At 29.3% G+C, this 23440-nt stretch overlaps 1 protein-coding gene across 2 annotated transcripts in view; it reads left to right on the forward strand.

Annotated features, from left to right (window-relative positions):
• The first annotated feature begins 463 nt into the window (after nt 1-463).
• Nucleotides 464-23440, forward strand: part of GLS (glutaminase) — a 66589-nt gene continuing 43612 nt past the window's right edge. For both annotated transcript variants that reach the window (XR_015042694.1, XM_035363885.2), the window contains exons 1-10: nt 464-958; nt 2688-2784; nt 6106-6242; nt 8040-8169; nt 8636-8715; nt 10137-10300; nt 13464-13534; nt 14118-14150; nt 21878-21936; nt 22707-22824. Coding sequence is in view for 1 of the 2 variants with exons in the window: in XM_035363885.2 (XP_035219776.1) it covers nt 678-958; nt 2688-2784; nt 6106-6242; nt 8040-8169; nt 8636-8715; nt 10137-10300; nt 13464-13534; nt 14118-14150; nt 21878-21936; nt 22707-22824 (1170 nt within the window). In the remaining variant the exon portion in view is untranslated. The remainder of the gene's footprint in view (nt 959-2687; nt 2785-6105; nt 6243-8039; nt 8170-8635; nt 8716-10136; nt 10301-13463; nt 13535-14117; nt 14151-21877; nt 21937-22706; nt 22825-23440) is intronic.

The following is a 23440-nucleotide window of genomic DNA, read 5'->3' on the forward strand; positions in this document are numbered from 1 at the left end:
AGATTTTTGACTGAGCTGGTGAAAAAAAAACTGTATTTGATGTTAATATGGTAATCTTTTTATTTTATAGTAAGAATTCATTTGCATTGTGTTATATTGTACCAACTGAAGATCCATAAAGGCGTACTGTTTATATCTGTTATAAATGTATTTATTAATGGGGATTTCAAATACAATGATGTTGTGGTCGGAAGAGAGGACTGGGATTACAGAAATATTGCATCTGTTAGACATGATGAAGTCAATTGTGGTGGCGCTATTGTACCCGTAATGGACAGGTTATCCAATATTTAATTGATTTGACGTATTAATTTTAAGCTTAAATTTTGTTTAATAATTCCTTATTTGTCAGAATTAATTCCGTTTTTAAGTAAATTAGTTCTTTTATTTTAGAAAATCGTTTTCGAAAAATGCAGGAGGTTACATTATACACTTCAACTCTTATTTGCGGCGTTCTAAAGTAACGCAGGAAAGAGAACTTTACTGACCCGGCGAAATAATTGGGCATAATAATAAAATAAATATAACAATTTACTGTTAATCATTAAAATATTGTTTCTAGGTTATAAGATAACTTTTTACTTAAAATTTTTGTGAAATTCTACAATAATATCAGTTTTTTTTTTAATATTTTGGAAAGTAATCGGCGACGTATTTCGGTAAAGAAAAGCTCTTTAATGCTCTCTTGTCGGAGTTGTTTACAGTTTCTTGGTGTCAAAAGAATACTTAATGGTATCCAAACCAATTTCAAGAAAAATGGTTACATACGCATTTCACGACGGAAATATTCAAGACCAGTTTTCCAATCATATATTTATAATGATTTATTTTTGTGCCGTGGTATCCACATTACTAAACAGTGTTTCTCGTACACCAATCGTGTATTCATGCCTGCGGAGGAATTTTTGCAAGCAAATAAGGATGCAAAGTTGAAGCAAAGAAACAATATTAGTCTGAGGTAGAAATTTACTTTTGTTATTGCTTCAAAAAATGTATTTTAATTAGTCTGAGGTAGAAATTTACTTTTGTTGTTGCTTCAAAAATGTATTTTATCCCAGTGAGAATTTAGAAACCACAATAATCACCTATACAAATTTCTCACACTTGCAAATAATAAAATGGGCAGCGATATTCCGCTCGTATTTGTTTTTATTTACTATGTTCCTTATATAATTGAATTTTGCCGAGCTCTGTCTTCTTGCAAAGTCTTGAGTAAGGTAGATTATTTAGTCTTTTATAATTTTTTTTTTATTACAAACATATTAATATTTTATATTTTTAATTGTGATACTTTGTTTCCGACTAGTATTTATAAAAGAGAAGTATTTGCATTTATCATAATAATATAATTTTTGATTGTATGTATAATTATATTTAGTTAAAAAACTATAGTATGCTTCTTATTCTTTGATTTGATTTACAGTTAAATTTTACTTAATTCGTAAAATGCCATTTTTAAAATTAAATAATGAGCTGGAATTTTAAAATGTACTTGAAGTAAATTTCTTGTGAATAACTAAAATATTAATGACAGATGTAAAAATAGTTAAAATTGGTGTTTTAAGCAGCAGTGTTTTTCTATTTCATAATATAGTATGTCTTTTGCTTTGTTTACATTTAAATATGATTGAATGCTTCATCTTTATTAAATGAAACTAACATTGAAGTACGCTCTGACAGTAATCTGACCATTTATACATTATGATGTTTATTAATATTTTGTGAGTAATTCACATTTTAATTTATTTATGAATTCAATGAATGATACCTGTTTTAATATTATCAAATTAAATTCAAGTTATATTCAATAACATTTATTGTTGATCATTATTAACCACTTAAGGAAGTTATTATTTTTTCTTTCCCCTTTCTTTTACATGTTTAGTCTGTAACATAAGTGGGCAAAAATCCATTAACTGTCATTGAGTTTTTTATATCCTTGAACATTTCTGTTGTCAACTGGTATTACTGTGTGCCTTGTACCCCTAAGATTTTTTTTTTCTGTGTTTCAAATTAAGCCATTAACAGCATTAAATATTTTAAAGTTATTTTCATGGACTATATGAGAATGCAGCTTCAGTTTGATGTAGATTTTGAATGAAACTCTGTCAGTTTTAAGAGTGATCAGATGCAGTTTCCCCCTTCTTCAGGAGCAAAGATTTTTTTGCTAGCTAATTGTCTTCAAAATTAATAGAGGTTCATCAAAATCATTGCATTTTTGCATAGTTTTAAATTTTACATTCATGAAATTATCTTTCATTTGATTACACTGCTTGTTTATAACACATACCATTTTCCCTTTGTATTTTCCCCTTAGTTCGTCACCCTAGTTTGATAGTTATTAGTAGTTTATTCATAAATACTTTTTTTGTCTATAAGAACAGTAAAAAGTAATAAAATGAAAAGTGTTTTTGAATAAACTGTTGGTTACTGGCAAGCTATGGGAGGAGGTACTCTGCATTTTAATCTTATAATAAAAGGCCTTTTTTACAATGTTGAAGCAACTGGTATGGACTGAAATGAAATTATATCTGAATATATATATTATATATAACTTTTAAGTAATATTTTAATTGTTTTGTGTAATTTTATAAAAGCCTTTAGTTTTGTTTGTTTATATATATATATATATATATATATAAAGTGTCCTTGATCTTTTTTTTTTTTTTTTTTTTTTTTTTTTATAGCGAAAGTCCTGCTATCACTGAAAAAAATGTGGATGACATTTTATTCGATATGTTTAAAGAACCTGATGGTAAAGTCTCAGTTGGGAAATTCCTTGCTGTAAGTTTTACTTTTTAAATGAGACAATGAATCAAGGTTAATATTTTTAAATGGAGCTAGAAATTTAGTATAATTGTGTAATTAAACAGATATTTAAAATTATGTGAGTATATTATCATATTTGGATAAAAATTTGTGTTCATAAAGTCATTTCTTAAATTTTGGGAGTTTTAATATTAGTTTTCTTAAATGAATATGATACTTACATTCCAATCTTCAGAGTCATACTTGGTCTCATATGTGAACTTTTAATCCTACAGTCGTACTAGACAAGTATGTCTGAAATAGTATAAAAGAGACTTGGAAAGGTTTAAACAAGCATTTTATTGAAGTAAACTGTTAAGAAAATAGAGCAGGACATGCTACAGATAACCATCATTTGTACCAATGCAAATTAAGTAATAGCAGTCAAATAAATTTAAATGTTGCTTAATAGTCTAAGACAGCACAGTTAAGTAACTAACCTGCAAGCTTGCTCAAATAATTTACTGGCATAGAAGTGTAAAATATTGGCTGCGAGAGAATGCAAAGGCGAGATAATTTCATTTAGCTAGAATCGGCAGAATTCTAACAGTGCTACATGAGGGTCAGAAATTTTCTAAGATTCAAAAGCCCTCAGCTTAAAACATGCTACATATTTATTTGCATTCTGGTGTAGAATCCAAAAAGATGAAATTACAGTAAAGATCAAAATCACAATAACTGGTTAGTTTAACATATGAACTTTATATCTTATTAAAATTATTATATGTTTTCTCACAAAAGTTGATTTTAAAGTATATTATAAAATGAAGCACCGGCTTTTGAAGAAAGTTTCATTTTAATTAGATTTTAACTAGAAATGGAATCTAAAATGTGCTTTCTATTTTTCTCCTTGTTAGTGCTGTTTGTTGAATGTTTGTTGTTTTATCAATATTAGAGGAGAAAATATGTAGATGGCATAGTATATTTTGATTTGCTGCTAAATGGAAATGTTGATGTTTGTTGAATGTTTGTTGTTTTATCAATATTAGAGGAGAAAATATGTAGATGGCATAGTATATTTTGATTTGCTGCTAAATGGAAATGTTGATGTAAAATCTAACCTGAAATACGAATTTCAATATTAACAATTCGTGAAAAGAATACATAATATCTACAGGCATTTACAATCAAAAACACAAATGAATACTCCATTAGATAATTGCTTCTTTTGCAGTTCACAGACTTCATCAGAGGAGAGGAATTGGAAGAGGAATGCATAAACTTTCAAATTAGCATCTGCTCTGCAAGCCTTACTTCTCATGGCACAATTTTTCATCACAATATCATTTCAGTATTTTGGTACTAATAAATTATAATTTCATTTTGTAGTTTTCTGAGCAAAAGGTTTTCAATATTGATGCTTTTATCTTGCAGGAATTTTACCATTATTATTCCTCATCTGATATCTGCCAAATTGTGCGAATATGATGATTCTTTTGGTACAGTCTAATTATCTGCATTCCCACAAAAATCCATTAAAAATATTGATGAGTTGCCATGTGTTTATGTGATATGCCCTAATGTCACCAAAAAGTATTTATGTGGCAACCCAGATATGCATGCCCCCTATGGCTTTCGACTTCTCCAGATATATTTGCTTATGTGACTGCAAATTATGATCCCCCCTTATGGGAATTTTCTGTGCTTTAGGATAGTGGTGGGATGCATCCTGCAGTTTTTTGGCGTGTTTGGCAAAATCTCAAACTTAGCTTGCATAGAAATGTCATGCTCTTTCTTCTGATAGCAGGTTTTGATGCCAAACTAATGCAGGTCTATGTAGTTTTTTTTTTTTTTTTTTTTTTTTTTTTTTTTTAAGCAGAAACAGTTTGCCATCTGCATAGAGATTGCAATTCTGCAAAAAAGAGAAATATGTATGTCTTGTATGGAACCAGAAAATTGTAAAAAAATAGTTAGCACTTTATGCATCCTTGAAATAAAGGTAAAGCCATCCAAATAAATTCTCTCAAAAGTTGCCAGCTAATTTGTAAATACTCTCTAAAGTCATCAACAATTTCAGAACTTTTGGTGGGGATGTGGATGATAAGCAAGTACAAAAAAGTCGTACAAAAAAGTCGTTAATCCGGACACCCATAATGCAGAATGATCTATAATCTGGACCTCAAAGCTACAAACTTTCTGCGCATGCGTCAATGCATAATGCATTCATGCATGCACATAATACTTTTACAATGCGCATATGCATGTGCACATGCACATAATACGTTTACGCCTGCAGATTTAATGTATAATGGACGGTGTAAGCTAAGTTAAAATTATCTATTTCAGTTAATGTTGCAGATTGCGTCGTTCCTTAATCTTCGAATTGGATCTGGCTTAATCTTCGAATTGGATCCTGCTTATTATTTTTTGCAGACTGTTAGAGGAATTTTATAAAAGTAAGCTTGAACTTTCGATTATGTGAAATAGAATTTCTGATGCTGAAGCTGCCAAAGGATTTACAAAGCTAAAGTATGTTTTGATGTCCTTCAAACAAAAAGTGGAATTGCTGCAAAAAATGGATAAAAGGCATATCCTTTGTTTCTCTAACCATTCCGAAATTTGTTTATCAATTTCACGCTGCTTTGCAGGGTGGAGAAACGTCGCGGTGCGCAATGAATTGGAAGTTGATCTGTCAGCACTATCCTTACCTTCAGGGCAGATGTTTTTATTTTATTTGGTGTATAATTCCTTACTAAATGTAGTATTTCATCTTGATGTACTCCATCTTTGATATGATTTAAATCAAATTCCTCGTCATTATAATTTACTTCCGATAGTGAAGAAAGTGATACAGAGGTTATTGAAAACAAAAAAATTTCGTTTGGCAAATTAATCGGTATTCTCGACACAGCAAATATAGGACCTTGAACAGTGTTACTTTGTAACTGAACAAGAAATTATGTCTGTTTATAGAATTAAAGAGAAAGTATTATCATATAAAATGAAGTAACTTAAACAACTAACATTGAAAGAAATGTTTAATAAAATAAACAAATAAATATTAAGTTTTTTTTTTTTTTTTTTTTGATACCCTTTAGATCATAATTGTTCTTTATTTCATAAATTAAGGTTTCATATTTTTAATTTTATAATTTCTGCATGCCATCTTACCAGATTTAAACTGATGATCTATAATCCGGAAAAATCGATAATTCAGAATCGCCGAAGTACCGACGAGTCCGGATTAAAGACTTTTGACTGTATTAGTAATTGTTCAAGAATACAACAGTTGCTTTTTAACAGCAGTCTTGAAAAATGCAAAACTGAAGTGAAACATTTTTTATTTGTAATTTCTAGGCTCTTTCTGAAACCGGGTTGAGGAAGAGTGATCCTCGTTTGAAAGAAATGATGACAAAACTAAGAGCTATACACAAGGAGCGTCGTGATATGGGATCTCCTGATGCAATAAGTTTGGACAGAGAAAGTTTTAAAAAGTGTGTATCTTTTCTGAATTTTCATAACTATTACATACTTTTATTGTTTCATATTTGTCACAAGTTCCTTTTTTAATTAAAAAATTTTGGTGCATAGATGAAGTGAATCAAATTTGCATGATTGGTTATTAGCTGTTAAATATTACTGAAGTTTCCTATTCAGTCTCAGGTAATTAGGTGCATGTTGGAACATAAAATAGTTTTAATGTCTTTATAGAAGAAAAAAGCTCCTTCTAGAAACTAAGTCACCTTGTTAAAAAGATGTCTGAGATTAGCCTGTTAGAAAATTAATTTTGGTACTTCTTTGTTATAGCGGCCCCCTATCATATTTGGTGATTTTAGATTTGCCCCGAGATCTCAACTAAAATTTCGCCAAGCTTGTGAAGCAAAAATGTAAAAATAAACAAGACAAAAAAATTATCTGAAAATTTTATATTATGCCTAAAGGGGCATTGTTTGAACTTTTTGTGTGCTACCGTTATTTATTAAATATCATGTTCTTTGCAATTAAACCATAAAATTCAATTCAACAGCAGTATCATAAAGTAATTTAAAAAGAGCATATGGTTGGAATTTCCAGTGCACTGTCTTGCTTGCTGAAGATATTTTTTTCTCCCCCAAACAGTGTCATTGCTCGCTTTGAAATCATTTAGTTTGTTAATCAAAAATTCATTAAAGTTTTACAAAATAAGAAATAGATAATAAAACAAATTCCAGATTCCAAATTTCGGCATCCAGATGCCTATATTCAAATGGAAGACTACGTTTTACAAAATTTGATGTCTCTAGGTACCGTTGTTTTTCACAGTGCAAGAAATATGCATACATTCATGCAGATTCTTTGTATTTAATTTCTTTAAATATAAAGCAGAGCTTTAATATTTGATGGCAACAATTTGAAAAGTGAAATGCTATTTATAGTGAACCATCGCAAAATGCCAACACGAAATTAATAGTCTTTCTGGGAAAATTATCCCTTTGGTCTAAAATATGTGATAATAGCAATAATAATAATGTTTCCTAAGAATGTTTTTAAGAATCCCTATTCTTATTTTTTTATTATTATTTTATTGCATATAATTGTTCCAGCCAACTGCAGACTTTCACACATATTAAGTTGTTTGTTGCACCATTTCATGGACGTCAACTCCTCTGCCCAAGAATATATAAACCTAATAGCAGTTACAAGTGATATTCTGAAACCGTTGAACAAATTTCTAATACAGGGCCTTCTTTTTGCAATTTTTAACATTGCACCTCCAAATGGTTTCATGATTAACATAAAGTTTCACATTTTGGCCATGCTCGCATACTCACTCGTCAGGAAAAAGACCTCTTTCTTGAATTTAAATTAAAAATTGTTAATGTCATATTCACACAAAAAGCAATGAATACATTTTTAAATAAACAATGCAAATTCGAAAACTTCATCAAAAATGAATAATATAAGAACACGTGAGAGCAAAAATGCAATATGGTGCTAATATATGATTATGTAGCGAGGTATAAGAACATGCAACAGGTGCTAATATATGATCACGTGGCAAGGTATAACAACACAGCCAGATTAATAGTAAGATATCTTGATTGATTGGTGATTCAATCTTGGGTGCTGCTGTACAAAGAAGTACCCCCCTTTTTTTAAATTTTTGAACTGCTGGATTGTAACTGGATAATTCTTATCACATTTCAGGATTTAAATATCATTTTGCAAACTGTTTTTGTGCATTTGTCTTTTTGTGCAAAGCATTAAATAAAAATAATTTATCTATTTTTCTTTTCCAATTTCCTGTACAGAGTAATAAAAGAAAACATTGTCCTCATAAGCAGAGCTTTCCGAAATCATTTTGTAATTCAAGATTTTCCAGATTTTGTTAAATGCATTGAAGATTTTTATTGGAAATGCAAAGTTAATACAGGAGGAAAAGTGAGTGAGTTTATGTTTTACTCAAGTCTCTTCATGCTGCATCAAACCAGTTTGAAGGAATTGTGCAGTCTAATTTCTTAATTCAATAAACTGACAATATTTTAAAAGTATATCATTGTTAGTTTAGATATAAAATGAAACTTTGTTTTTGCTGAGTTGAAGCATTTTGAAGTTATCTTTGTTATTTGTCATTTATAATGTTTTTGTTGTTTGACATCAAAATCTAATTTATTTCATTCAGTTTATGGGTCTTATTGAAAAGTTAATGATGCCATTCATGTCAAAAATGAAGACTTATATGATACTGTTGTCACACTCAAGCAGTCTGATTAACTTTTTTAACTGCAAAACTAAATTGTGCAAATAGGTTTCATTATGTTATAGAGATAGTATCTGTTAAAGTAAAAAAAAATAGCATTCCTCTTTTTCTTAAAGAACAACGTAAGTAATTTTTTGTATTCATCAGGTGGCTTCATACATTCCTCAACTAGCCAAGTACAATCCAGATTATTGGGGAGTTAGTATATGCACAGTTGATGGCCAGAGGTATGTGTAAGATTTTAAATATCTTAGTAAATTTTTAAATCAAAAACTCTGAAATTATATGTATTTTATCTCATGTATTAATAATGAGTAGTGTGCAGTAAGTTTTATGCTTAACACACTTTTTTAGGTATTTTGTACCAACATAAATGTTGGCATGAAATCTAACTAGATAGCAGCAAAATATATAGTTTTAAAAAGAATAGCTATTATATAAATAAATTTAATATATATAATGTTTAATGTGTTCAATGCCATGGATATTTGCAATGCTGAATTTGTACAGTTCTCTTATGTGTTTTTTATGTGGAAACAGACTGCCAGAGATATTGATAAGTGAACATTGTGCACAGCTTCAGAATTGTGCACATTAAATATTATGTATGCTATCATTGTACAGCTGTTCACGACATGCTGTAAATAGGGTACTGCATTTAGTGCTTTGGCGCACATTTGTGACTGGTGCCCTGTTAACAAAAAAGTGCCCTTTTATGAGATAAATATCCAAAATGACTTAGTTGTAGCTGGCAACTTTTCTGGGAAATGTGGTTTTCATTACATTTCTTGGTTTCCCAATAGATCTTTGAAGTTCTCCATTTTTAATTTTTACTAAGTGTTATAAAAGATATCCATTCTCTCATACCTAATAATTTTCAGGATAATTTTTCTTATTAATCTGAGTTGAATTTGAATTTTCATAATCTACAGTAAACTCATGCTAAAAAGTAAGCAATAAATGCTAAAAGAAAAGGTATGGATGTAAAATGGCAGAATTGCTCCTTTGAACTAATAATTATGTGATTGCTTGCATTGTGTAATTTCATTCTGGTAGTACTTGTATCTTTCAATGTGCAATCAAATTATGCTTCATGTAATGCAGTATATATATTTACTTTTACACAAAGAATTATAATTTAAAAGAGTATGTTGTGTTTTTCTGCATCTCCACTAAAAAGTCATGAATTTGTTGGCAATTAATTTTTTGTCGAGCTAACGTGCGGAGGGCAACAGCCATTTTCAGAATTGTAGCATGCTAAAAATTCCATACAAAATCAATTAATAAAATTGAAAATGCAAGAAATATTGTTAATAAAGCATATATCTTATTCGAAAAATTCTTCTCTTTTGCACTCTTGTTTAATGAACACAATAATCTGTTTCCTGTTTAAAAAAAAGTCAGGAATTGCATAAACATAGCATTGAGCAATGGTCAAAACAAGCATATGCTATGTGCATAGGTGGGTTGTCATGTAAATACTTTTTGATGACATCATGACTGCTTTCTGTAGTGATTATTTCTTTCTAACGTTTCTGTGGGGGTGCAAATAATCTGCCAAATTGTCTCATATATTGCTTTCATATATATAAGTATTCACTAGATTATTATGTTTTTATTTTATCAACTATTTTTTTTTTAATCCTAGGTGTTCTATAGGTGATACTGAAATTCCTTTTACTATTCAGTCATCTGGTAAACCCATGAATTATGCCATTGCTTTAACAGAGCTGGGTTCAGATATTGTTCATCAGTATGTTGGGCAGGAACCAAGTGGAAGAATGTTCAACGAGCTTGTTTTAGATTATAATAGTAAGTAGATTTATTTCTGCATTCTTGTATTTTAAGTATGAATTCTTTGGTAGTTATTATGCAGAATTATTTTTTAGTAATTAAAGATATCACTTATTCTATAATAGACACATTCAAACAATCCAGCAATTTTTTTATGTTTGTTGTAATATGATTTGAGTTTGATGAGTCATGACTGAACACAGCACACTTGTTTACTTTTTTCAAGAAAATGCTAAACTGCCCATAAGCATTATCAATGAATTTTAGGAAAGTTAATGAGAAAAGTCGAACAACAAGGCAAATTGTTAGAATTTCCATGGAGGTGAAAAAAGAGATTGTAGAAAACTATGAAGATGGCATGCATATCTGAGATTTGTTGTTGAATATGATGGTGTGTATGATTTTGAAAAATAAAGCTGTTAAATTAACTAACATTGTGAAGGGTAGCAAAACCAATTAACAAACAAAGATCAGAGATGTTAGAACATGCTGAAAAATTGTTTTTGATCTGGACAGCAGAAAAACATTTATGCAATATATTTCTCTCACTGCATTAATATTTTAGTATTAAATAGTGGTATAATAGTAACAGTAGGATTTTTGCCTAAGACTGGATTAATTAATTTTCCTTTATTTCTCATTGGATGAGTAATTTTGTATATATCCAATGATTTAGAATGCATTAATGACATATACCGAGGTACTTTTATATATATATATAAAAGTCATTAATGCATTCTAAATCATTGATATCTTTTCTGAAAAATGCTTCAAAATACTTTGCATTATTTCAAAACATGGAATCTTAGATTAGAAAACTTGTGCATGCATGCTTATAAAATAATAATAATCAGATAAAGAGTCGTGTTGCTATAGTTAAATTATATTTATAATTAATTTTTAACTGAGTTATAGTTATTCATACATAGCTGTCCTATAATTTTAAGAGCAGATTTGACTATATTAGAAATCAAAGACAGAAAGAAAGTGTTCGACTTGACAGCCTCTTTCTTTCTCTCTCTCTCTCTCTCTCTCTTTTTTTTTTTTTTTTTTTTTTGTCTGGACTGTAAGTCTGCATCATGATTTCTGTGACAGAAGGACTTTTAATAAAATTTCCATGGATATTATTATCCATTCCTCTACCACTATGTTCCAGAAACCATCAGTGGTAGGTTTGTGGTTAGAAAGAGATCTTTTCAAGACATCAAAGGTGCAATAGTCCATAGGTGAAATATCAGGGGATTTTCGTTTATCTCCTGATAAAAGTTTTCACGCAGAATTCTCCAAATTGTTATGCATTGAGCCACATTCCTTGGCAAAAGCTGGTGAATATTATGTTTTTTAGCTTTTATTAATTATAAATCTTGATTCATTATTTTATGTGTTATTGCTACAGATGTATTTGAAGACTTATCAGCTGGTTTCTGCATCAACGAATTTTCTCTTGCTACCAATGATTTAACTTTAGAATGATTACACACAGTACGTACCTTTTTCAGGTATTTGTTTGGAGTCTTCTTTCTGTGTGAAAATAATGACTGATAGTTTTTCTCTTTCTGATTAATAACATTGCTTATTTTGCACTCTGAAATTTTAATATTGTGCGTTTCACGATGTTTTCAAATTATGGACTAGGAATATTTCTCTTTGAAACGCACAGAAACATATCCTTTAATCCACAGCTTGTTTACATGCGACATTTTAAAAGAAGAATAAATAAAAAAATAGCAGATGATATTTCTCATTTCAAATAATAAGCTGTTGCCAGAAATTTTTTATTTCAAAATATTTGCTTTTTTAAAAATTCTTTATTGAGCTAAAAATGTGGAAACACCCTGTACAATCATAGTTGCCATTGCTATCTTTTATAACAAAATCTTATAATCTTCTTATTTTATAATCTTTTAAAAGGTCGCGACGCGCAATGAACTGGAAGTTGATCTGTCAGCACTATCCTTATCTTCAGGGCAGATGTTTTTATTTTATTCAGCTTATAATTCCTTACTAAATGTAGTATTTCATCTCAATGTACTCCGTCTTTGATATGATTTAAATCAAATTTCTCGTCATTATAAATATCACAAATACACATCAAATAGTTTTCTGGTTGCAATTTTCTAATTTCGACTATGCGTAATGTATGCTTTATGCATGCGCACTTTAAAAGAAATTTTTAATAAAGTAAACAAATAAATATTAAGTTTCTTTTGTAAATTTTGATGCCCTTTAGAGTTATTTTATTTCATAAATTATGGTTTCATATTTTTAATTTTGTAATTTCTGCATCCCATCTTACCAGATTTAAACTGATGATCTATAATCTGGAAAAACCGATAATCCGGAATCGCCGAAGTTCTGACGAGTCCGGATTAAATACTTTTGTGACTGTATTAACAAACTGGTCTGTACACTAGTTTCATCCATTGTACAGACCTGATCTTACATCTCATTCGTTGCAAGATCCAGATCCAAGGCCGCTTGGGTGTGTCGGCCTGTGGGGTTTCACAAGCATAAGTGCCCCCATACTGATCTGCGTATATCATTTGGCTTGCCATTATTAGGTTAGTGATTGTCAGAGGAGGCCCTAGTGTGTTTGTTTGCCCAAGGGCCCATAATGTTGCATAAGCTTTGATAATACTGGAAATTTTATTTAGTATATTTATGCAGAGGAAGAAATACTCCAGCAACATATGGATTCATAGCAATGTGTGCATATTAATAAAAAGTTAAGTCAATTTTTTTCATTACTTTTGTAATATTTGTGTATTTAGTGAAGCTGAATATAAATATAAGAACCATATCGTCATACACTAAGGATACATACATAAGCGAATAATAAAATAAAACTGCAACTGTATCTCCTCATACTGAATTAGCATATTTTTGAAAAAGTGTCATAGAAAATTAAGGTACGCTAGTTTCGTAGTATGTGCTCTGAAAGAATACATTAATTTTTGGGTGAATTGATAACATTCTTTTTTTTTATCATATGCAAAATATGGTTTTGTGTTATGCAATCTAATTTATTAATATCTTCTTATAAGTTTTGAAAAATAAATCATTTTTATTAAGAATGCATTGCAGTTTTTGTTAAAAGGTTTGAAAAATTTCTTTCAGCGCAGAAAATGTATTTTTTGTTGCACTATTAAATTAATATTATTTTTGTATTCTTTCTCTATAGAGAAACCACATAATCCTATGGTGAATGCTGGTGCTATAGTTATATGTTCTCTACTTTTGTACATAGTTGAGGTATGCATTATTATTATTTCATTATGTTATGCAATTGGAATTTTACAGTGTTAGATGAGTCAGTACTTTTTCTTGGGAGGGGGAGGATGTAAACTGAATTTTTTGTCCTTTGGCATTTTATTAAAAAGATATATAAAATAATCTCTTCTCTGTCCATGTGTACTGTATTTCTTTCATAAAAGTAGGAAACAACTACTCTTTCACACAGCTTTAAACACTTTATGTATGTCACACTGTACGTCCTTTTACATATAAGAGACAAAACTAGAACTTCTGTAAAATATAATATTTATGTTCATTGACTCCAAAATTAATTTCCAGACATTAGCATCTCAAGAAAAATCCTCCAAACTAAGTTTCATCAATTAAATTTCTTAAATTTTCATTAAGAAATGTGGATTTATTAATCAATTATTACTGAGCCAATAAGTGCTTCTGTAATAACTGATGTTATTCAGTATTTGATTTTTTAAAAAAAGTCGTGCTTTTTTTATACATGTATTATTTTTTGTTTCATTTACATCTAATGTTCAAGTTTTATTCATATTCACATGCAATATGAAAAATTATTTTTCATTTTTAGCCTGATATGCGGGTATCAGAAAAATTTGATTGGGTAAGTAAATATATTTAGGGCTTATATATTATTTGTATCTAAAAATATTTTATCTCTAAAGTTTCAGCTATTCAGCAATTAAGTGCAATTTTCTAGCACTAAAATAAGAATATTTGGAAAAATAACCAGCGTTCAGAATTCAGTAAACTAAAATAGATTTGTTAAGTTCAAGTTCTCCTCTTTAAATAAGAGAAATAAAAATCCAAGATGTCTTACCATCAAAAACCAAATAAATATTGGACAAAAATGTTTTGGAGGATATCTTGAATGTTTACAAAAGTTAGTCAAATCTTTTTTAGCAAAATGGTTTGATGAAGTTGATATTTCTGCTGCCAAGTGAAACAAAATTTTCTTCTTTGTAATTTGTTTATATTATGTATATTCTTTTCTGAGATATTACTGAAAGTGTAGCTTCTTTTAAAACTGAAAATGTGAAATTAATCTTAACAGATTTTTTTAATTGCTTGCTTAAACAAATAACTTATTCATAATTGCATTAATTTCTTTGAATTTTATTTATTTATGAATTTATTTTTGTTGACTGGTTTTTATTTTTATTAAGCTTACTGTAAATTTTAAAATCAATGACTTTTGACTATAAAAAGTGTTTGTAATTCAGTCATGTTAAGGGTACAGTAATTTATTTCCTCGAATTATTCCATCGTAATTAACCAATCCCTCGAGGCATTTTGAAAATGACATCGAAAATTCCAAATTTTGAAACTAAATAACTGGGTCAAATTTTGTTGTATGGGAGGCAAACTTTTTGTATTTTTATTTTTCATAATGAGTAAAAAACCCAAATATACTAAGTATAGGAACCGGAAGACTTCCTTAAAGTTGGATTTTGTTATTTAACCAAATTATTATTTTTTTAAATTTGAAATTGCCAAAACATTTAAATTTAAAACACTTCTGTAATTGAAAGTATATGTTTATGACCAGCGATTAGGATCAGGTAAGGACTTTTAAACTAGGAAAGGGGGGTTATATATTTTATATATCTACTATATAGTTATATACTATATATATATATATATATATAAATATATAATTTTGGTACTGCAGATTGCAGTGAAAAAGAGAGGTGTGCAACTAGATGTTATAGCAGTCTCGTGTACAAAATTTCAGTGTTCTATGGCTATTCATTTTGAGTTATGTGAAGTACATGTGTATGTACAGAAGTCACAAAAAAAAAAAAAAAAAAAAAAAAAAAAAAAACATTTTGAATCCATTTTATTATCCATAATCTGTTTTGGAAGAATCCTTCATTTTACCCATTTGTACAGATATCATGCAAAAAAAAAAAAAAAAAAATATTCATGGTATGGTCAAAATAAATTTCTGTTGAAATATGAAACCAAAAATTTTCTGCAATTACAAAATTTTCTTTACTTTGTACAAGGAAGTAAAAGTAATTTACTATAACAAAATTAAGTCTATTTAAAATTAGTCTATATTTTGAGACCAACTGATGAAGATCTAAATGGAAGAGAAACACGGCAGTGTAAAGTATGAATTTAACAAAGCAAAAAAAAAAAAAAAAAAAAAAAAACTTGTGTTTGGCATAGATTTTATTCAAGACTCTCTCGATTTTGAGAGTGAACAGTTATAGATCCCTGTTCATCAGGAGCAAATGAATGGGAAGCCTTGGTTTTATATATATATATACCCAACAGGAGTTAATTCTGTTAATTCTATTTATTAAAATTCTTTTTACTTAATATTTCAATTTTCATTACTATTTCTTCCAAGAAATTACACTACTTCTACTACAAGAAATCTCAATTACTTTACTCCTCTTGGATATAAGTACAACTGTGGCTTAACCTTCGTGCCGAATTTCTTTGCTTCTGATGAAGAGGACCTGTACCTATGTGCTGTCGAAATGAGTAGAGTCTTGATTAAAATGTATGCCAAGCACAAGGTTGTTGTTTTGAAAATTTATGATGAAGATCTGTTTCTTCAAGTAGCAACATTGTGAAATAATTTTAACTTTTTTTTTTTAAATATTTCTTTAAATGCAAAACAGTTTAGGTTCATAGTAGTGTCTTTTGAAAATCATAAAATTAAAAAGGAAAAGGAGCAAAATAAGAAGTTATGAACTGAAACTTTTAAATACTTTTATAGGGGGGGAGTTGGAATTAAAATAATTTATAGAAATTGAGGAAAATGGAATTTCTCTGGAAATTCTGGTTTGCTAACTGAAGAAGTTTTCTTTTTTCTTTTTAATAATTAAGCAAGATTGCTTGAGTGAAAGTTTAAGTTGACTTGCATAGAATTATATGGTTTTGTAATTATGATAAAGAAGAGCTAACATAAAAATATTATTTTTACTATTAGTGGAAAAATATTGTCTATGACGATGAGAGTTTTCTAATGCAACTAATTATTCTAATATAATTATTACTAATAAGAATAAATCAGTGTCTTGTGTAACAATTTTTTGAGTAATTAAGTTCATAGTAAGGTGGGCTACAAAAATCGAGCATAAACGTAACGTAACATAAAAACGTAAAATAAGTACAGTCAAAAGTCTTTAATCTGGACTCGTCAAGACTTCAGCGATTCCGGATTATAGATCATCGGTTTAAATTTGGTAAGATGGCATGCAGAAATAATAAAATTAAAAATATGAAACCGTAATTTCTGAAATAAAGAGCAATTATGACCTAAAGGGTATCAAAATTTACAAAAAAAAAAAAAAAAGCTTAATATTTGTTTGTTTACTTTATTAAACATTTCTTCAAACGCACGCATGCGTAAAGCATGCATTACGCATAGTCAAAATTAGAAAATTGCAACCAGAAAACTATTTGATTTGTATTCGTGATATTTATAATGACGAGGAATTTGATTTAAATCATATCAAAGACGGAGTACATCGAGATGAAATACTACATTTAGTAAGGAATTATAAGCCGAATAAAATAAAAACATCTGCCCTGAAGATAAGGATAGTGCTGATAGATCAACTTCCAGTTCATAGCGGGCCGCAACGTCCCCCCCCCAGTGGCAGAGCAGTGTGAAATTGATAAACATATTTCGGAATGGTTAGAGAATCAAAGGATATGCCTTTATCCATTTTTTGCAGCAATTCCATGTTTTGTTTGATGGACATCGAAACTTGCTTTCGCTTTGTAGATCCTTTGGTAGCTCCAGAATCAGAAATTCTTTTTGACATAATCGAAAGTTCTAGCTTACTTTTATAAAATTGCTCTAACAGTCTGCAAAAAATAATAAGCTGGATCCAATTAGAAGATTAAGGAACAACACAATCTGCAACATTAACTGAAATAGGTAATTAGATCATTTTAGCTTAGCTTATACCATCCGTTATACATTAAATGCGCTTGCGTAAACGTATTAAGGGCACACGTAAATGCATATGCGCATGCATAAACGTAGTATGCACATGCATTGACGCATGCGCAGAAAGTTTGTTGCTTTGAGGTCCGGATTATAGATCATTCCGGATTATAGACGTCCCCATTAAATACTTTTGACTGTATACATAAAAACGTAAAAAAATTAAGATTTCTTTCTTTCTTCTTCTTTTCTTTCTTTCTTTTTACTTCCTTGTACGAAGTAAAGAGGAAGTATTGTAATCGTGAAAAGTTTCAGGCAGCATATTTCAACGAAAATATCCATTTTGACCACTATCGAATGCAATATAACGATGTTTTTGCATGATATCTGTACGTAAGGACAGAATAAAATACTCTTTTCCTTAAAAAAAATTATAAAACTGCTTTAAAATTAATTCTGAAGAGAATTTTTCGTGGCGTCTGTACAAATGTATGTACGTACGTATCTCGCATAACTCAAAAACGTGTAGCCTCAGAACATTGAAATTTTGTATATAGGACTGCTATAACATGTAGATGTGCACCTCGTATTTTGGTTGCAATCAGCCGCACCAAACGTATATAAATATATTTATATATATATATCCACTCTGTTACCTGGCTCAGTGATCTCAATTTCTTTACTATTATATGTTTGTAAATTGCACATTTTTTGCTTTAAAAATGATTGTATTATGTTGTTTTTATCTTCCGGTTAAGGTTTTTATGCCTTTAGGAAATCTGCAAACAATATTTGTAGAATTATCAACAATTTAAAAGATGTTTAAGTTTGTTAAGCCTAATTTTTAAATAACATGGCGGACATATCTGTTTATAATTGAAACAACAGAATAGTAGATTTGTTGCCAATCTAGAGAGACTAAGCTTTGCAACAACAAAGATAACGCCTTTATTTATTATTGCAAATTAAATCATGCTTAATCCTTTCTGGAATTTTTTCGAGGAAATAAGTGTTCAAGATTTACTTCGTAATTTTTAATATATATATTTTGAGTTTTTATGTATTTTTGCCTTCTCGCGAAGTGAGAACTGAATTAATTAAAGAGAAATACTCAATCGTCTGTGAAAAACTGCTTCTTTTTTGTTTTGTTTGCTTAATTTCTTTTATACATCATTCTAGCTTTATTACAGGATTTGAATAGAACATGTGGTAATGATTAGATAATTCTATTCTTTAAATGATATAAATTTTGTGCATTATGAGTTATAATATGAACGAAATATATAAGTTAACCCCTTAACTGCCGCGGGCGTATATATACGCCTTGCTCAGCCGATGCGTTAACTGCCCCAGGCGTATATATACATCCTTCCAAACTGCTATCATTTGCTTTGCGCTGCTACACCTAAAATTATTCGCAAAGTTAACGCATCGGCTGCACATCTGGGGCAGTTAACGCATCGGCTGAGCAAGGCGTATATATACGCCCGCGGCAGTTAAGGGGTTAACTGTTATATAATTATTGGATTATATAACAATTAACTTAGTTTCTGTTATATAATTATTATATAAGTTAACTGTTATATAATTATTAATACTGTTAAGTAAATCTAGCGCCAGAGTGTCGCTATGGTAAACAAATACTAGAGTGAATTTTAAAGAATGCATTTATTCTATTGTAGTTTATGCGCTGTCGGCAAAGTAGATTTAATTCAATCCTATAATTTTAAATGAAATGCAAGAAAAAATGCGTATAATTTAATATTCCGTACAAGGAAGTCGTGTGGTGTACACATCAGATTTTTTTTTTAAATCTGAAACAGAGAAAGAAGGAAAATTAAAAATTCTGTTTAAAGAAGTTAAGTAAGTATCACTGAGAACAGGGCTAAATATGAACTTCCAAAAACTATCTTCCCATTTTGCAATAAATATTATTTTGAAAAACATGGTATTCTGATTTAATTAAAGCTTGAAATAGGAGATTATAATTAGTAATTTAAATCGAAAGGAACATTTATTAAATTCCCAAAGAAATATTTTCCAATTTATAGAAGAATTAAAATACATCATCTACTGTGTAGATGAAGTTAGAAAGTAATAAAAAAAAACAATGACTGATACTTATTACTATAATAGGTCCCTCTTGACCATGAGGAAAGATATCTGCAAGACCAGAAAGCAGCGATTGCACCCCTGCAATATGACTGTTGTGCCCACTGCTTTCCAGTCTTGCAGATTTCTTTGTTCCTGATGAAGAGGTACCTGTACCTGTTTGCCCTCAAAATCAGTTGAGATCTTGACTGAATCTGCGCCAAGCATAAAGTTGTTGCTTTACTAATTTTATATTTCACATTGCCATGTTTTGTTTCTGTTTTGAGCTATGAAATGATTAAATTCAAAACAATGAGGCTGTAGTTTAGTTGGATTACTCATATAATAGTTTTATGAACATAATATAATAATTTTAGACAAATTTCTGAGTAGAAAATCAGTTGCTAAAAAATTCCACTAAAATTTTTTCAAGTAAATTTTTTAAACAAAATCATTAAATAATAATTTTTTTTTTTTTTTTTTTACAGATAATTTAAAAGAAATTTAAACTTTAGGGAGACTAGAAACTGAAGAATTTTTAAAGATGCAACAAGTTATGTTCTAACAAGAATATTCTTATGCGATAGCTATATTCATAAAATATTAAATATTTGTGGGAATATGTATAAATGAAAATTAACCTTGTTTCTTTTTTTATTTTTTATTGTTACCCACCCTATATTATGTTTTTAGTTATAATCAGGATTTAACTAGATTTTTTAGGTCGCAGTTCTCCAGTGAACATTTGTTATAATTTTGAATACAATTCTTAATGTGCACATGAAGGATCTAATATAATTTATAGAATTGTATTTGTTTCTGTTGCTGTCGTCCTCTTAATGTTTTCCATTCCTCTTTATCTACTCCATGTTTTCTTTTGATAAGTGCAGTAACTAATTTACTTTCTGGGTACTATTCCGTTAGAGCGGCATCAGTTAAAAATGAAGAAAACACTGCTACAACAACACGCCAAATATCGTAGTTTGAGATTTAAAGTTTTTTTGTTTTTTTTTTCCATATTTCACCATTTTTTTAGCTCGATGGAGTACACAATTCAGAAATTATCTAATGACGAAGAGGCTGGCAAAAGATTCCTTCAGGACGAAGGAATAATTTTTAGCGATTAACTTTGTTCTCAAAAACTTTTGACACAAACAAAGCTTGTATATGGCATTTTTACATACGTTCTTGCTGTGAAAAAAAAAAAAATGAATTAAGAGCCAAAACATGGTTTGAAGGCTCACATCTTTCTTACCTCAGTGCAATTTGTTTTATCTATCTGTGGCGTCAGGAATTGATGTTGATTGAATTTTAACAACTTCAGTTAGGAATCGGCCATAATAGGACAGTAGATTGGAATAACTACTTGAGGGAGTTATGTGCAAATAGTTTTATGTCTTGTAAAAGAAATAAAATTGGTGGAGGCAACAAAATCGTAGAAACAGACGAAAGTATTTTCACACACAAAAACACACACACGGGGGGGGGGGGGAATGGGTATGTTCTTTTGTAACACGGGGTATTCGAAGGTTTATGCCAGGTGAAGCAAAGAATATTGTCTGGTCGCCGTTTCCGATCGTTGTGCTACAACATTGATGACTGCCATTCAGGAAAACATCGTGGAGCATAATATTTTCAGGTTGCTGGAAAGGATATAAGAAAGAGGAATTAAGAAATGCTGAACATTTCACTGTGAATCACAGTTTTAATTTTTTGACCTCCGAAACCAGATGCCATACCCAAACTGTGGCATCATTGTAGGGCAGTGCTAAATGGAGAAATAAGTTTCAGTGGGGTGTTGCCCACCACCAGTTAGAGTCATATTTGACAGAATAATGAAATAGGTATGACAGAGATGTATATCATAATAAAATAAATTGTTGGGAGTTAATTGTATTGCAGCCTTGTCTCTTGAACCCTAATCCTGTACATTTTTTTACGTACTTAGTTAGAAAACTAGTTCTGAAGTTTCATGCTGTCGTGAAAGAAGAACATCTAAAATATTTTTTAAAACATCATGTATAACTTTAAAAATGTAATAAAATACACACCACCATCTTAATTAATTTTTGTATTATTAGTATATTTTCAAAAAGCAAACTTGTGATTGTACATAAGCCAATCAAACAGTGAAATATATCACTTTTTATACATATCTTGATATTTATTATGAGCAACAAAATAAATAATTACTTTATAGATTAAATAAAATTTAATAATTCAGTATAATGTAAATTTTGTTTCATATTTAACTTCATATATTTTCTCTATTAAATTTCAAATCTCTTTTTCAGAATAATAATAATAAATAAAACTTTTCTCCTTAGATATGTCAATACTATAAAGCTATGGCTGGAGGAGAATATCTTGGTTTCAACAATGCTACGTATGATTATCTTTCTCTTTCTGTGTAAAAATATTATTTCTGAGATTGTTACCCATTTTAAAATCCCCGTTATTCCGGTTTTGAGAGACTCATTCTCTGTTAATAACTAATAATTGGGTAAACAGGTTAATTTCAAACTCCAAGTTAATTTTGGTGTATGACAATTTCACTAGCATAAATATATTTTTGTTCCGTGAATGAATGTGTATGAGTTTAAATGCATATCTTTCATTTAATTTTCAAGATTTCTAAAGCAAATGTACAGAATATATATTTAGAGGATTCTATTTCTAATCTTAAAGAAATCTGTTAAAAAATTAATAAATAGCAGTTTATGTTGCATCATGATTGCATTAGGAATAACAGTGCAGGTTAAAAGGTCTGAAAAAGATAAAACTGATTTTAAGTGTTCTTGGAATGAGAAGTGATGTACATGCATTACAAAAATTTATATCATGTGCATAGTTTGTTTTAATGTTAATTACAAGATCTGTTTTTTTAAGCATCTATCTAAATCTGATGTGCAACTTGTAAAAAATAAGAAACATACATTATTTTGTAATGTATAAATTTTTAACAGTATTGCTTATTACTATGGGAAATCTTTTTCAAAGTTATAGAAACATAGCTTATTATAGCATTTGGAACAAATCTTTTGCATTCATGTAATGGTAGTGTTTTGAAATAATACTAATAAAATGAAACAAAATTTATTGTGCAGAGTTTTAGTTTATAACAGTTTCTATATGATATTTTTTTCTTTCCTTTAGCTTTTTATCCGAGAGAGAAGCTGCTGACAGAAATTATTCAATAGGATTTTATATGAAGGAAAATAAATGTTACCCTGAAAAAGCAAATTTGAAAGATATCATGGATTTCTATTTTCAGGTTGGTAAATTACTTAGAATTGTATATGCATTATTATCTTTAATATGGAAGATTCAAAGATTTCTTTTGATTCTGTAAGCCATTTTTAAAAATATCTGTTGCTTAGTTAACTGTTTGTAAACAGATTAAAAATTGTTGTTATTTTTTCATAAATTAATTTTTTATTCACTCTTTTTTTGTGTGTGTGTATTCTGATATCTTGTTCAATATGAAGTATTTTTTCTTTATTTTAATTGTTGTTTTCATTTTTTGAACTTATAAATTATTTTGTTTGTCTTAGAAAAGTATTTACCTTGTGTAGTCAAAAGTAACTGAGCACCTTTATTGAAATTTCCTAAGGTTACAGCAAGATTTTAATGTAAAAAATTTATTTCATTTTATGAATTATTATACTTCAAGGCTGACTATTTTCTATGTTCTTCTAAATAGAGACAAATTTACTTCTACTCATTTTATAACATGACACATAGTATATGGATGACATGATATTAATGCAGCAGCTCATTCCAGAAATATTGAGTAATGTTGAAGCTGAGATTTTGGAATAGTCAGTTAAGCTGTGAAATAAAACAGAATCAACCTCACATTGCTGTAGTCAAAGAAACGTTTATTTTCT

Source organism: Stegodyphus dumicola, chromosome 1 (assembly GCF_044657685.1).
Source record: "Stegodyphus dumicola isolate Sdum_Otavi_A_Nest chromosome 1, ASM4465768v1".
NCBI lineage: Eukaryota > Metazoa > Arthropoda > Arachnida > Araneae > Eresidae > Stegodyphus > Stegodyphus dumicola.